The sequence below is a fragment of the Branchiostoma belcheri genome, unplaced genomic scaffold (assembly GCF_001625305.1).
Source record: "Branchiostoma belcheri isolate BF01 breed outbred unplaced genomic scaffold, Haploidv18h27 scaffold37, whole genome shotgun sequence".
NCBI classification, from domain to species: domain Eukaryota; kingdom Metazoa; phylum Chordata; class Leptocardii; order Amphioxiformes; family Branchiostomatidae; genus Branchiostoma; species Branchiostoma belcheri.
Window position 1 is genome coordinate 1846527 of NW_017803987.1, and position 15105 is coordinate 1861631.

Genomic DNA, 15105 nt, shown 5'->3' on the forward strand with positions numbered 1-15105 from the left:
GCTCCATTAGTACGGCTCCTTGCCGCAGGGTGGCGCTTCGATGCGGTAACTGAGCCGGCCTATACCCCCTCCCAGCCAACCTTGTTAGTTTCCAATGTCGAAGCCTTCTTTGAAAACAAAAGAAAATGGAAGCGTAGACGTTATTTCACCTCTGATAGCTATCACCTGCCATTGATGGCCATGAAACCGGTATGTGTTACGTTCAATACCGATCATTTTACTTAATTCAATTAAGCTATCCTCCATTTACTACCAGACCCTCGAAAAGCAGTAACGTTGCTACGACGGTCAATACGTGAACCTCAACAGTCCCTCCAGCATTTAAAATAACCGCCATCTTTGTTCCAACATGGCCGCCATCTTTGTTCCAACATGGCGACACTTCCAAACCTCTCGACCACAGATGATTCAAATTACAAGGTTGTACATTTGAATGATTCCGGTCCGTTCAGGTTATTTCTGGAGTCTCTACTGATGATACTTGAGGGGACGGTGTTGGCTCTGGGCGGAAACTCCACGGTCGTGGTGACCTGAACGTTCCCGTTCTCCCTCCGGTGGATCTCCACTAGGGTGTCGGCTGTCTCGTTTCTCGGCGGCTTCCCTCTTTTTCTACAGGTGAACTAGAAGATTGATCAGAGATGATATTACTTAGCGTTTATCAAGAATTATAATTAGCGTAAAATCATAATAAGCGTCATCGGTTGGCTGCAGAGCAAAAATACGTGAGTCACTCTTTGCTGCACCGCCATTTTACACGATTTTCAATGAAATCTCGCGATAATCTTCCTCGCGAGAGTTCCGATAAAATCTCGCGATAATCTTTCTCGCGAGAGAATTTGATAGGCTTTGTGCATTACTTTCACAGCATTGTTTTCACAGAGTTTTCATATTCCATTTTAGTTGTCTTTCTGGAATACACAAGTTTGAAACCATCCGGGTATACGTGAATTACCCATAGAACCGATGTATCCCAGCAAATTTGTATTATCTTACCATCTTCCAATCGTAGTCCCCTCCTTTTCGCATGTAGACCAAGATTTCCACAAAGCAGACGGACACGGACAGCAGAGTTCCCAGCATCAGGACGTAGAAGACTCCCGCGAAACTGTCCAGGCCCAGCTCCGTGGCCACAGTCTTGGTGTGAGACGTGGAGAGGGAGCACTTGCCGAGCTTTGGCCACCATTTATCTTTCAACCTTTCCAGTACTCCATTTTCCTGAAGCTGTAGAATTCTGTGAAATATAGATAGTGATAAAACGATATGATTTCTTAATCGATTACTCAAAATACTGGAATAGTTTGCCTTGTTATTATGATACATGTACATGTAAATGTATAGCCAAATGGTGTCGACCAATGAGAGGGTTCCATTTTCCTTAAACCACGAGTCATTATAACTCAATATTGACCACTTGTGAGCTCGCTCACTCGGCAATTTATTCGATGGTTATAGGAACCAACATGCCTTAAAAGTAATATAATAATTGTGGATATGTAAACGGAATTCTACGTTTTTGTAAATTTTAGTTCATGAACGACATTTTGTTGAAAAGACGTACCCAAAAGAGAAGTCCTCTCTATAAGGCGAACCTTGCTGGAGAGCTATCCCATAACCCCTTTCGTAGAAGTGGCTCTCTGACGTCATGAGGCTGCAGGTGGGGTCGTTCAGCGCGACGTGTTCGATAATGGCGACGTCCCACAGAAACGCGTAGTTCCCCTGTCGAACTCTTTCGAAACCTAGTAATATAAGTTAATGAAAAGCCAATAAATAATTTCTGAATGACCTAATTAGCATTTTTTTATTAAAAAGCACTTGTTTAACAACTTGTTTAAGAAGAGCTAAAGAATGGCCATCGAACCGTCGGCTCCTGTTGAGCCAATGATCTTTTTTCAAACAATCGTTGTGCATAAAGAATTTTGATATTCGAAGGTAACAAAATGTACTTACATTAGTAAAACAATGGATTTAACGAAAGGACAAGTCTTTTTGCTTGAACAAGTTAGGAAACAGCAAGAATTTTTTGATTGGATTGCTCTTTTAGAAGTACAGTATTTCCATACTTTTTTCTCGGTACATTGATGGTGACAAGATCGATTTTGTTTCAAAGTTTTTATCTTCTTGCGAATGCTATAATGGAAGATATTTCTAGAGATAGGTTGTTTGACATTGTGGCTACAAAATTAATGTAGTAATACGCCTCGGGTTAATGTTGACCTTCATCGGCTGTCTCCACAAACGTAGGCGGGTCGCTGCCGTTCATGAACCGCCACATCTTCTGGTAGACGTCGATGTCAGACGACTGCAGTGTGGTGGTCAGGCTGGTGTCACTAAAGTAAAAAAGAAATTCTTAATTTTACCCGGACGCCTATAAGGTATACGTATTTTAGTCATTCAGTTCATTAATGTGACATTTTGCATTTATGAGAGCTTTTCTAGATCAATACGACATTTTTGCCCAGTTGATGCCAAAAAATCTACGTTTCAGGTACCTACCTGACCGTTCCGTACGGTAAGACCGTTTGCGATGCCAGCTGGTCGATAGACTTGATCGGCGTCTCCATGCGGGTGACCGTGAGGAAGGCAGCCAGGTTGGCGGTGTAGGTGGAGATGATGATCAGGCAGAACAGCCACCAGAAGCCGCTCAGGAGTCGACACGAGAAGGACTGCGGGCTCCAGTCCCAACCTAAGGTTAGGAAGAGAGGCTGAGCAGTGAAGGTCCCAACATAGGAACACAATTCTAGGACCTCTTTAATGCCTTTTTTTCTTAAACCTGCTGATCCAATCTGTTTTTTTTTGGGGGGGGGGGCGAGAAGGAACAATGAACTTTATTGCATATTCACGCTCTATATGAGCCAAAGTTATCTAACTTGGGTACAAGTGTAGAAGAAACAGGTGTTACGTTTCTGTGCTACGTCTATCTACTACGTCTATCTACAGGATATATCTACAAGGTCTGTCTACATGATGATGAGAGATCTGAGTGGTTAGGTCTTGCATAGTCAGCGTGGATAAAAGCAGTAGAAATCTAGGTCAACGATATTGTTTGTTTACTGTTGTCATCTGTCGCCATGATCATTAATTGATTAATTTGGGAATAGAAAATGACTATTCTGCTTACCTTGCTGTACTAAGGAGCTGTAGATGAACCAGAAGCTGTCCTTCAGTTTGACTCCCGGCGTCTCGTTCCCGCCCTCGCTGTACAGCAGGTGCGGCGTGATGCGGTCCAGCACAAACAGCACGGTCCCCACGGTGAACAGCGCCCCCACGATACAGCCCCACACGTACACACTGAACGGTCCTGAACACAACCGGCAGGGGGCGCTCGTGAGTGGTTGTGTCATTAAACTTTTAAAAACATCCAATGCAATTTTAGAGTGGCAAAAACTGGATTTCCAGGAGAATATTTTTTTCGTCCTACTTTAAATGTAACACGTTTTTTGATCATTCTTTTAATTTAGCAAGTTGAGGCAATCATACTATATTGACATGTACATATGATGACTTTATTAGGATCTACAATTAAGCTTTACATCTCATATGTCGATTGCATATTGATATATGTGAGGAAAAATGGGATGTCACTGTCGGAAAATGGTGGCTTGTTTCGTATCGTACGTAGGTTACTTGTAGATATTTATTCGTGGTACCAAGAAGGGACTCCTTACCTAGCTTAATATACATGTACTATTTCAATGTTATATATAATATTATATAGTGATAAAAAATGTGCTAACCAATGACAGTAAATGTCAAACCAATTCTTCCATCTAAATTCCATATATCTATGTAGATATCTATGTACAGTCGCCACTATCGCTGGATAAAATTGATGTTATTTTTCCAAACATAATATTCTCCTTAATATGCACGACGTACTACCTGCTACTGAGAACAACATGCGGGGCGTGTAGCGTGACGGAGATAAGATAGGGGCGAGCGATGACACAGATATCAAGTACTCAGGTACAGTCACGGTACTCGTAATTGGACAATCACTCAGATTCTCACATTTTGGGACGACATCTAGAACCAGTCATCAGCATAGTCATGACACGAGTATATTTAAACAAGAAATCAAAGATGTCAGACATCCCAAAACAGTACCCAGGAAACCAGAGGTAATCGCACAGAGGGTAATGCTTAGTCTGGGTGTCATACATTTCTAGCCTCTACTAGGCTTCGGGAGACGGCTAGAAAGAGAAGAGTAGAAATCGTCCAAATAGAGAGAAAACTGTGATCTCCAGTAGACCAAGTCCCTTGGCATGTTATTTATCTATTTGGCAAATTTCTACTCTTTCCTGCCGTCTTTCAAGGCCTGGTAGAGGCTAATCCATTTTGGGCTCCCTGCTCCCATCTACCCGGTGTTTTGTTTCGGAGGTAGCGAGTCGACCAAGGAGCCAGATTTTAAACCGGATAGCACCTCCCAAGTGATGACGTACATGTAGGACTTTTACCTATAGTTAAGTATGCTTTAATAATATATAAATTTATCCTATATACATAATCTACCCAGGTCACATCCAACTCGATTGGAGATAGCACGCCAGTTCAGTATTTCAATGACATTGATTTATGCTTTGGTGAGCTATGGGGGTCTCTAACTCCCAAAACTGTTTTATTCCTTTCACTTCATTCGGGTTGGTAATGTTCAAATTTGATCGATGATCCACAAACCACATCACCATCTTACAACGGATCAGCACTTGCAGTCGTAACCAAGATTTCCGGCTCATAGATACTTTGTGCTTGATGGCGCATGACAAAAAAAAACGCCCCACAATTTCTATTTCAAACCCAATGCGACATGTGTAACGTGATATAACGATCTAGCGCACTCGTAACTTCTCCATCTGGCAATTTCACGCTCCAAAACACGGGAATAAAGTTACATTTTCGATTATATAAGTCATTGAAAATGGACGTGAGAAAGCGTGAAGGTACTCCTTCCTACTCCCGACAAATCTACAATGTGCACTCGTGAAACCAATTCCCGTGTAATATTCCTAGATAGATGGTTTCTTTCAATGGATCTGGTTATGGATAAGTTGTCATTGCATTTTCTACCAGCCGGAGACTACTGAAGCGTAATGACAGATGGTAGAAAGCAGAAAAGGCTGAAAAAAGCAGGTTCAGAAAAAAAATGATAAAGGAACGGTGATGTTTGTTACCGTTGTTTGAAATTTATGCAAACTTAAAATCGAAACATTTATGCGTTGAATTTTTCAACATTATTTTTTACTGAAGATAATTTTGCACATACCTAGAAAGCCGAGGACGTTGTTGGTCTTGATCTCTGGTTTCTTGGTGAGGATGCCGAAGGACTGGTCCATGTAGCGTTTGGGGAAGTCCACAACAGTCTCCCTCTGGGTGGTAATGGTCATGGCCGAGATGGCGAGGTGTGCTTTCTGAAGTCACGCGAGAAGAGAGGCCACGAGAATACGTAATTAAGCTGTATCTAGTTGTCTTATAGATAGTTGGAAAGCGTTAAAATATACTGCAACAAACAGATTTACATTTACATTGAAAATGGAAGATCAAACTATATGTCACATCTACAAGTTTACCATCGGCAATGCTTCTGCAGTTGTGAAGGGTAGTCACGAAGTGACTGGACGACGTACGGTGGAAAAGCCTAGCACGTTGACAGAATGTAAACCCTGATTTTTCACGGTTATCGTTGTATATTTGGTCAATGTTGCATGTTGCATCCTGCAGACGATATTTTTTCTGACATAACATTTGAAAACTACAGACGGAATGCTAACCTTAGATACGCAAATACGACCTTATATGAAACGTTCTGCCGAAGTGCTATGCACAATACATTACATGTTCTGCCGACATGCTGGCCAAGAGTGTTATGATAAGCAGAACATATTTCTAAACTTCATTCTAACTACAGAAATTCTGATTTACTTGTAACAGAAGGTACACCCACCATGTTGACTACGTCACCAATCATGCCATTCCAACTCCCGTCAGGCTTTGGGGCACCATACTTCCGGTCGGCCACCTCGTAGATGTCGTAGGAGAAGCCGAGCAGTTTGGACAGTTCGTCCAGAAGGTCTATCGAGAAGCCGATAAACTTCGGGTTGTCTTCTTCTCCCGACTTAAACACGAAAGGTATATCCTGGAAAAGTTTATTGTGGTTTATTTTGAAACAAGTATCCTTTACCTCTCTCTCTCTCTCTTATATATATATATATATATATATATATATATATATATATATATATATATGTATTTATATACATTATATATATATACCCATTGGTGCCAGCTATTCTTTCAGAAGAGGGTAGAGTACATAAGAACATAAGAAGTTACATAACGTTAAGTTACATTACATACAGTTATTTAAAAGATGCGAATGAAACGGTTGAATCAGTGAACCAACAAATTGAATTGGTGTGGCCTTATTTGGCTAAATGTTACTGGTTTTGAACCCGCCGTGTTACTCTGGTAGAGACTACTAACTTCCTGTTAGTGTCCCAGATGTGGAAATAAAGCAATGCCTCCCCTTTCACGGAGACGAAAGCGGAGAAAAATTCTTTGGGAAGCTAAGTCAACTTGCCTTTTATCATCATGTCTAAAGTTTTATCTTACCTCTGTTGTCACCACCCGTAAGCGTACGTTCTGTAGACCGACATCCTTCGGGTACGGCACCTGGAACATCTCCAGGTGGTTCACCGGGTCCCAGGTGCCGATCTGGAGAGAGACATGGATTAACGTGTTACATGCGTTCTTGATGAGTTCTAGCTATAGGCATTAAAACTTGCCCAACTGAGAGCCTTTATAAGACGAACATCTGGCCATATCGTCATTTTATCTTTAGCCATGCATTCAAATATCAGAGTTATCAACCAAGGATATTGAGGTGTTCAAAAACTCATTCTTTCCTAGACCTATCGCAGAGTGGAACTCGCTGTCAGCAGGTCCAGTAGGGGCATCATCACCAGAGGTTTTTAAACAACTCCTGCAATTTAGTATGCAGAGATCGGGTGTAACAAGTCGTTCGGTGTGTATTAGCTAGCTGCGTATTAGCTAGGTACCTGTGACGTACCTGTTCCATGGTGGTCCCGTTGGTAGTAAACTTGACCTGTAGGATCTGGAACGTCGCGTCAGCTCGCGCCACGGACTCGTTTGACGTTCTCTCGCTCAGGATGTTCCCTTTGTCCACCTGCCATCAAACAGAGAACAAGGCCATTAGAGGCCCTGGCGGTTATACGTGATGCAAATTAGAATGTCAAAACTGGATTTTCAAAGTAAACAGACGCAACACGAAGCTTTTGGGGGGTTATTCTTACTTATAGGTATGAAATGATGACAAAAACGTGCAAAGAAATGAGAATATTTCTGTTTTGCCCCAATGCATCTATTTCACAAAGGTGCATCCGCTTTATTATTGGTTGAACTACTCATTTAATGGACAGCCAGCGGCTGTTTTTTCCTGACACCTTGTGTCAACGAAAGTCAAGATGTCAAACTAAAATCCGACCCTGTATTCCTTCTGAGCCGAAACCTTTCTTAATATCCGAAGCCGGGGCAATTTTCCTCTTCGGTGCGTTTTCCATTTCTCACAACTCAAGAGTGACCTTTTTGCCCACAGGCCACTTCAACGTCTGTAATTCTGTTTTCTCGCCAGCGTGCCGCTGGCCTGTAGTGTGTAGACCTCCTATGTATGCTGACATGCGTTATTACAGCACCTTGTTCTTAATCTGAATGGCTTCGGCGGAAATCATTAGGTTTTGGCGCCGTCGTGACCGGCCTAATCGAGAAAATCAGACGGGTTCTGTAATTGACAATGTGTTAGAGCTGGGACTATTGGGCTGACCGATACCGTAGGATTGCCCCCAAATGACAGTTTAGTTTTCTACAGATTTGTCGACAGTTGTTTGGATAAAACAAGCTTGAAAAAAGGAAATCAAATATTTCAGACTTCCAGAAAGTATTTTTTGTGACCTTCCATTTCACCCCTGTTGGCGGCCTGTTATTATCCCTTAAATAATTTCAGCAGGTTGGAAGATACTTAGGGTATAGAATTTCTTCTTACACAACCAGTAAGGTTCTCATCTGCTTACTTTTCGATGTCTATCGATATCAGACACCTTCCTCAGAGCTTCTGACTGCTTCTGTTCTGCAACTCGCCGCTATATATCGCCAATATATCGTCGCTTTTGCGACGAAAATGCAATCCCAAACGTGGCTGAGCTTGTACCCCTCTCGTCCCTGTTCATCACTGGGGTTGATTTTCTTATCCAGACTGCTTCTTTGATCTCCTGTTGTCCTCCCTATCTATGACCCTGGCTCCCTCCCAGTCTATCACACAATTGTTTCTGGCAACATGGTCTGTGATTGCCGATTTTTTCTCTCTTCTTTTTGTGCTTGTTGTTTCTGGGAGCGTGTGTATCTTATGGCTTCAATGTTGTCTGCTTCTTTTCTGTGTTCTTCCAATTTTTTTGCCAAAGGTCCTTCCAGTCTCTCCAATGTACACTTCATCACAGATTTTGTATACGCAATCCGTTTTCACGTGGTCCCCCATCTTGTCCTTGGGGTGGACAAGCAAGTTCCTCAATGTTGTTTTTGGCTTTACTGCTGTGGTTACCTGGTGTTTCCTAAAGACCCTTTCTAATGGTTCAGTGACTCCTTTTACATACGGGATAATCACCATGGCCTTAGTTTTCTCCCCTTCCTTCTTGTTCTTCTCTGTTTTGGCCTCTTCTTTTGTTGTTCCACTTCCTGAAAGGTCCATTGTGGGTAGCCGCAACGGATGAGGGCTCTCTTGATGTGCTGTGTTTCTCTTTCCTTGTCCTCCTCCTCTGTTACCACCGAGTTACACCGGTCCATTAAGGTGCGGATGACTCCAAGTTTCTGATGCAGAGGGTGGTGGGACTGGAAGTTAAGGTACTGGTCCGTATGTGTGCTTTTTCTGTACACCAGAAGCTTGACTGTTCCATCCCCCTTTCGTACCAGGAGAGTATCTAGGAAAGGTAATGTGTTGTCCTTCTCCTCCTCATGTGTGAACTGTATACTTCCCGTGGGATCTATGTTGTTTAGGTGGTCTGTGAGATCTTGATGGACACCCTTCTTCACTATCTCCATCACGTCATCCACATACCTTTTCCATATCTTGGGTCTACATGTGATGGGCGCTGTGGCAATGGCTTCCTGTTCTAGCCATTCCATAAACAGGTTGGCCAGTACTGGGGACACCGGGCTACCCATAGCTGTCCCAAACTTCTGCTGGTAAATATCCCCTCGGAAACTAAAATAAGTGGTTGTGACAATAAAAGATAAAAGTTCTATGATGTCCTCAACCTCTAGGTTCGTCCGGCTCTTCAGCTCTTATCCCCTTGGAGCCTTCTTCTGATGATGTCAAGTGTCTCTAGGATAGAGGTATTAGTAAAAAGGGAAACAACGTCATGGGACAAGAACATCGCATCTTCATCTACTAATATAGTGGACATTTCTTCTGCTAAGTGCTTTGAGTTCTTAATGTGGTGTGTAGACTTTCCCACCAAAGGTGCTAACAGGTCTGCCAAGCTTAAGGCCCTGGACGTATTGTACCCTATTGAACCTTTATAATCAACTATGGGCCGCAAAGGGTTTCCTGGCTTGTGTATTTTCAGTGTACAGTGCATTCTCGGTACGTTTTCCGCCGCAGTTTATGATACAAATGTTTATACTGTTCTTCTGTAATCTTACTACTTTCCTTCAGCCGTTTTAAAATGGCAACTAGCTTTCTGTTGTATTTCTATGTCGGGTCCATATGTTTTCTCGCCCGCTAGCATCCCACTCACCTTTTCTTCATAGTCTGTTCTGTCCATGGAACCTCCAGGAAGCCGTGCGTTCGCATGTAATCAGATCCGGGGAACGAGAGTTCCAAGTGACGCGAGACCGCCATCTTGAAAAGTTTGACCGACTCAAACAAGCTAATTCACGACAACCAGCAACAAGATCTGGACGTGGATTTGTCCGGAACACAGCTAAAGAAATGGGTAGTGAACATTTCATGCTAGCGGACGAGAAAACGTATGAAAAACTACGTATGGACCCGACACAAATACAACAGAAAGCTAGTTGCCATTTTAAAACGGCTTAAGGAAAGTAGTAAGATTACAGAATTACAAACATTTGTATCCTACAGCGGAAAACGTACCGAGAATGTACTGTACACTGAAAATACACAAGCCAGGAAACCATTTGCGGCCGATAGTTGATTATACAGGTTCGATAGGGTACAATACGTCCAGGGCCTTGGCAGACCTGTTAGCACCTTTGGTGGGAAAGTCTACACACCACATTAAGAACTCAAAGCACTTAGCAGAAGAAATGTCCACTATATTAGTAGATGAAGATGCGATGTTCTTGTCCCATGACGTTGTTTCCCTTTTTACTAATACCCCTATCCCAGAGACACTTGGCATCATCAGAAGAAGGCTCCAAGGGGATAAGAGCTGAAGAGCCGGACGAACATAGAGGTTGAGGACATCTTAGAACTTTTATCTTTTATTGTCACAACCACTTATTTCAGTTTCCGAGGGGATATTTACCAGCAGAGGTGTGGGACAGCTATGGGTAGCCCGGTGTACCCAGTACTGGCCAACCTGTTTATGGAATGGCTAGAACAGGAAGCCATTGCCACAGCGCCCATCACATGTAGACCCAAGCTATGGAAAAGGTATGTGGATGACGTGATGGAGATAGTGAAGAAGGGTGTCAGTCAAGATCTCACAGACCACCTAAACAACATAGATCCCACGGGAAGTATACAGTTCACACATGAGGAGGAGAAGGACAACACATTACCTTTCCTGGATACTCTCCTGGTACGAAAGGGGGATGGCACAGTCAAGCTTCTGGTGTACAGAAAAAGCACACATACGGACCAGTACCTTAACTTCCAGTCCCACCACCCTCTGCATCAGAAACTTGGAGTCATCCGCACCTTAATGAACCGGTGTAACTCGGTGGTAACAGAGGAGGAGGACAAGGAAAGAGAAACACAGCACATCAAGAGAGCCCTCATCCGTTGCGGCTACCCACAATGGACCTTTCAGAAAGTGGAACAAAAGAAGAGGCCAAAATAGACAGAGAAGAACAAGAAGGAAGGGGAGAAAACTAAGGCCATGGTGATTATCCCGTATGTAAAAGGAGTCACTGAACCATTAGAAAGGGTCTTTAGGAAACACCAGGTAACCACAGCAGTAAAGCCAAAAACAACATTGAGAAACTTGCTTGTCCACCCCAAGGACAAGATGGGGGACCACGTAAAAACGGATTGCGTATACAAAATCTGTGATGAAGTGTACATTGGAGAGACTGGAAGGACCTTTGGCAAAAAATTGGAAGAACATAGAAAAGAAGCAGACAACATTGAAGCCATAAGATACACACGATCCCAGAAACTACAAGCACAAAAAGAAGAGTAAAAATCATGTTGCCAGAAACAATTGTGTGATAGACTGGGAGGGAGCCAGGGTCATAGATAGGGGGGACAACAGGAGAATCCGATGGATCAAAGAAGCAGTCTGGATAAGAAAATTAACCCCAGTGATGAACCGGGACGAGAGGGGATACAAGCTCAGCCAAAGTAGATTGCATTCTCGCCGCAAAAGCGCCACCTACTTTGGCGATATATAGCGGCGAGTTGCAGAACTCCAGTCAGAAGCTCTGAGGAAGGTGTCTGATAGACATCGAAACGCATTAACTAAGCAGTTGAGAAGTCAACCTTACTGGTTGTGTAAGAAGAAAATTCTATACCCTAGGCCTTTCATTCTGCTTTTCGATCGTCCCCACCGGTGTGCTGTCAACCTACTCTAAAATTCACCCCATTTCCTGTGTCTGTCTTTTTGACCTGTTATTCTGCCTGATAATCTTCCCCTCCCACGTGGTGTCAACCTAATCTGTCCAGAAGAAAACAGACACGCGAATCCACGGATTAGCCACCATAATATTACTTACACACCCGGTAATAATTATTAAGTAGTAAAGATTAGTTGCTCAATTTATATTAACATGGTAGCTAAACTTTGTTTTAAAAAGTATACACATTGAATTTTTCATCTGACCTATATTACAACCCTCTCAACCATTCATAATCCTGAGTAAAATGTAGTAGGTCACTCGGTGCATGATTTTATGCGTGGGAAGAAACTTTCAGCAATCAACCTTAAAGATAACCTTTGCAATATATTAATCTTTCTATGAAATTATTGTACTAGATTTCTCTAAAGGCGACCAGGATAAATCATAGAAAGGAAACGAGATTAATAGCAATGGAAGGCGGTAAAAGCTTTCAGTGGAAAATTATCTTCGTCGTTTTCTAGTTTCCCAAAGGAATGCTAATCAATGGGACTCATTACTTTAATCCATAAAGAACTTGCAATCAAAGAGGCAATTTCGTATCAAGGTACGGAGCACAAAGTGTTTTGAAGAAACAATTGTTAATTCTAATGCAAAAACCAATCAGCCACTTGTTCTTTTATATCATTTTGAACCACGTCAGTATATCAAACATGACTGACTAAATTTATGATGAGGCCCAAACTTATTAAAATATACTTGACTCTGTGATATGGTTTTTGTTACAATATGGAAAGGGATATTACGAATAAAGAGTAACAAACCTGAGCCTACATAGTCCTTGTACAAAGACAAAACTTACTCTAAAAGAAATCTTGTCATAAAACTATCAAAGCATGCCGAAAGGTTTCATTTCGTGAACAGTTTTAAGTAAATTTCACGTGTACCTGGATATCACATTTAAGCTAATTGTATGAAGTTTATGTTTTTATATAAAACATAGTTTTATGTTTTTATATAAAACGGTAATTATAGTGTAAAACAGTGTACGTTTTGTGCCCGTAGCTTTTGTGGGGGGGGGGAGTAAGTTCGAAGATATTAGCACGAATAAGATAGCAAAGGAGTCTATTTTCACGTTGACTTATTATGTTGCCTCAGGCATCTGATAGGCGTACCGCTTCCCACAGAAAGCTGTGATATTTAGCTCACGTTATCGATCTAACTACTGGGTCACTTAGCCGAGCCTGTGTGCACATGATTGGTGGTACATAAATGCACACGCTACCGCTAGCGACATTTCACGCGGCTGAGAATTACTCTCCGTGTGCACTTAGGGCCATTTCAGCTAGCTTGGCTGGTTATTACTTAATGGCAATATGCGCTATACTCGTGCACATACATGTGATAAGCATATGTTTGGAAGGTTGATGGAACGACTTAACAGGTTTCTTGGAAAGGATGTGGCCAGATTCCAGCCAGGAAAGGATGTTGATCAATTCTGTTTACGTCACCCCCCCCCCTCAATTTCGTTTACGCCCCCCTCTAGGTTTAGGAGGGAGAGGGGCTAACGCTAACTGGTCCCAAATGATAACTCGATCTAGCAATATCTAAGCTTTACCTATTTCTTTGCCCTTTTTTGTCTCCATCCGTTCATCATTTAGAAGATCACAAAAAGACTACGTTTCTAGAAAGATCACAAACCCACTCATTTTTAGAACGTGGGACTATGCATTATCCTCTACCTTCAAAGAAGACGTCAAACCTCATAATAACCAGCGTATGAGTAGAAGTTTAAGTTTTTCCAGACAGTAGTTGTCTGTGTCCTATCATTGTATTGTACCGTAAAGTATCTTTGACTCTGTAAATGCAATTAGCCTTCGAGCTTCGGGTATGGAAATAGTATTTTAAAAAGATATGTAATTTTTTTCTATTTATGCATTTGAATTATGAATACCGTACAAGGTTGAGAGCGCATAGAGAACATAAGTACCTGGTGCAGGCTTTCCAGGAATGCCGTCCCGTCATGCCACGGGGCAGGTGCGCCCAGGTCACAGGTCAGTCCCGCGGGGGTGTCCCAACTCTCGCGCTTCACGAGACCATCGAGAGATCGCGCGATCACCGTCACTGCGTCATACACATACGCAGATCTGAGCTGAGATATACAAATAATTATGCATTTAGTACCTCACAGCGACAGAAATATGTTATTATGGCTTTTGATTAAGTAAAGTAATCAAGATGAAATTACCTAACGATGAACATGCCACCATAATGCACCATGCCATATCAAACCGAATCATGCCATATCATGAATTCCACCTTTTACGCTACTTCATACATAACACAACACAACATCCACACCATAGCTTAGCATACCACATTATACCATTACAAGATACTACTAGTAAGTCATCATACGATGAGTTTGTGCCGATACAAAAGAAACTTTTGGCTAAATTGACAATTTGGAGGTCAAGTTACCCTGTCAATGTACATTTATATTTATATATATATATATATATATATATATATATATATATATATATATATATATATATATATATATATATATATATATATATAGTTAAGCAACTCAAGTAGCTGAAATGCTGTGTATATATGAATGGTTATACTAACTTTAAGATATTTGCTTTTTATTTTAGCATGTGTAGAAAATGATTTCAATGTTTTGCAGTTAATTTCTGTAATATCACAACATCAATTTAGCCTTTGGGCCGCGACCGTTGTGATATAGTTGACGTCATAATAAACCATTCTACATCCGCTGACCTGTGACCTGTGTTCCTCGGCTGTGCCTGAAGAGTTGGTTCCCCGCCGCCCCTCCCTGTGGATGGCCGTCACGATGCCTCGCGTCACGTTCATACGGTGTAGGTCATCAGCTGTGATCTCCTGGGAAGGTTATCATAGAAAACATTATCATCATCATCATTATTATCATCATCATCGATAGACCGCATATTGGTTGGGGTTATACCGCACTTTACAACACCTTTCATTAGATTAATACAGTTCGCCAGGCCTCTATCTTGGTGATGATGTAATTATATAAATCACCATGTGGCTAATACGACACAGGGGTGCGCCAGGCCTCTGTCTGGATATTTTAAAGTGAATCACCAACTCCAGACAGTTGTATCATAGAAAACAAGAATTCGAGATTTGAGACTTCCGGGAAATATATGCAATCCTCTGCTTCCTAAATTTCTTCATAACATTTTGCTCTCGGCTAGACCGATTTTTTTATTCCAACATTCATCACAAGACATGGCGACGGCACAC

The 15105-nt window shown here is 42.0% G+C and overlaps 1 protein-coding gene across 1 annotated transcript in view; it reads right to left on the bottom strand.

Moving 5' to 3' along the window:
- Positions 1-216: 216 nt before the first annotated feature.
- Positions 217-15105, bottom strand: part of LOC109476249 (glutamate receptor ionotropic, delta-2-like) — a 47807-nt gene continuing 32918 nt past the window's right edge. Inside the window, exons 8-19 of the mRNA XM_019777134.1 lie at positions 14596-14715; positions 13796-13957; positions 7064-7180; positions 6607-6708; positions 5939-6130; positions 5261-5405; positions 3119-3298; positions 2494-2683; positions 2215-2327; positions 1559-1736; positions 994-1231; positions 217-620 (exon numbers count right to left, since the gene is read on the bottom strand). Coding sequence (XP_019632693.1) covers positions 414-620; positions 994-1231; positions 1559-1736; positions 2215-2327; positions 2494-2683; positions 3119-3298; positions 5261-5405; positions 5939-6130; positions 6607-6708; positions 7064-7180; positions 13796-13957; positions 14596-14715 — 1944 coding nt within the window. The 3' untranslated portion in view covers positions 217-413. The remainder of the gene's footprint in view (positions 621-993; positions 1232-1558; positions 1737-2214; positions 2328-2493; positions 2684-3118; positions 3299-5260; positions 5406-5938; positions 6131-6606; positions 6709-7063; positions 7181-13795; positions 13958-14595; positions 14716-15105) is intronic.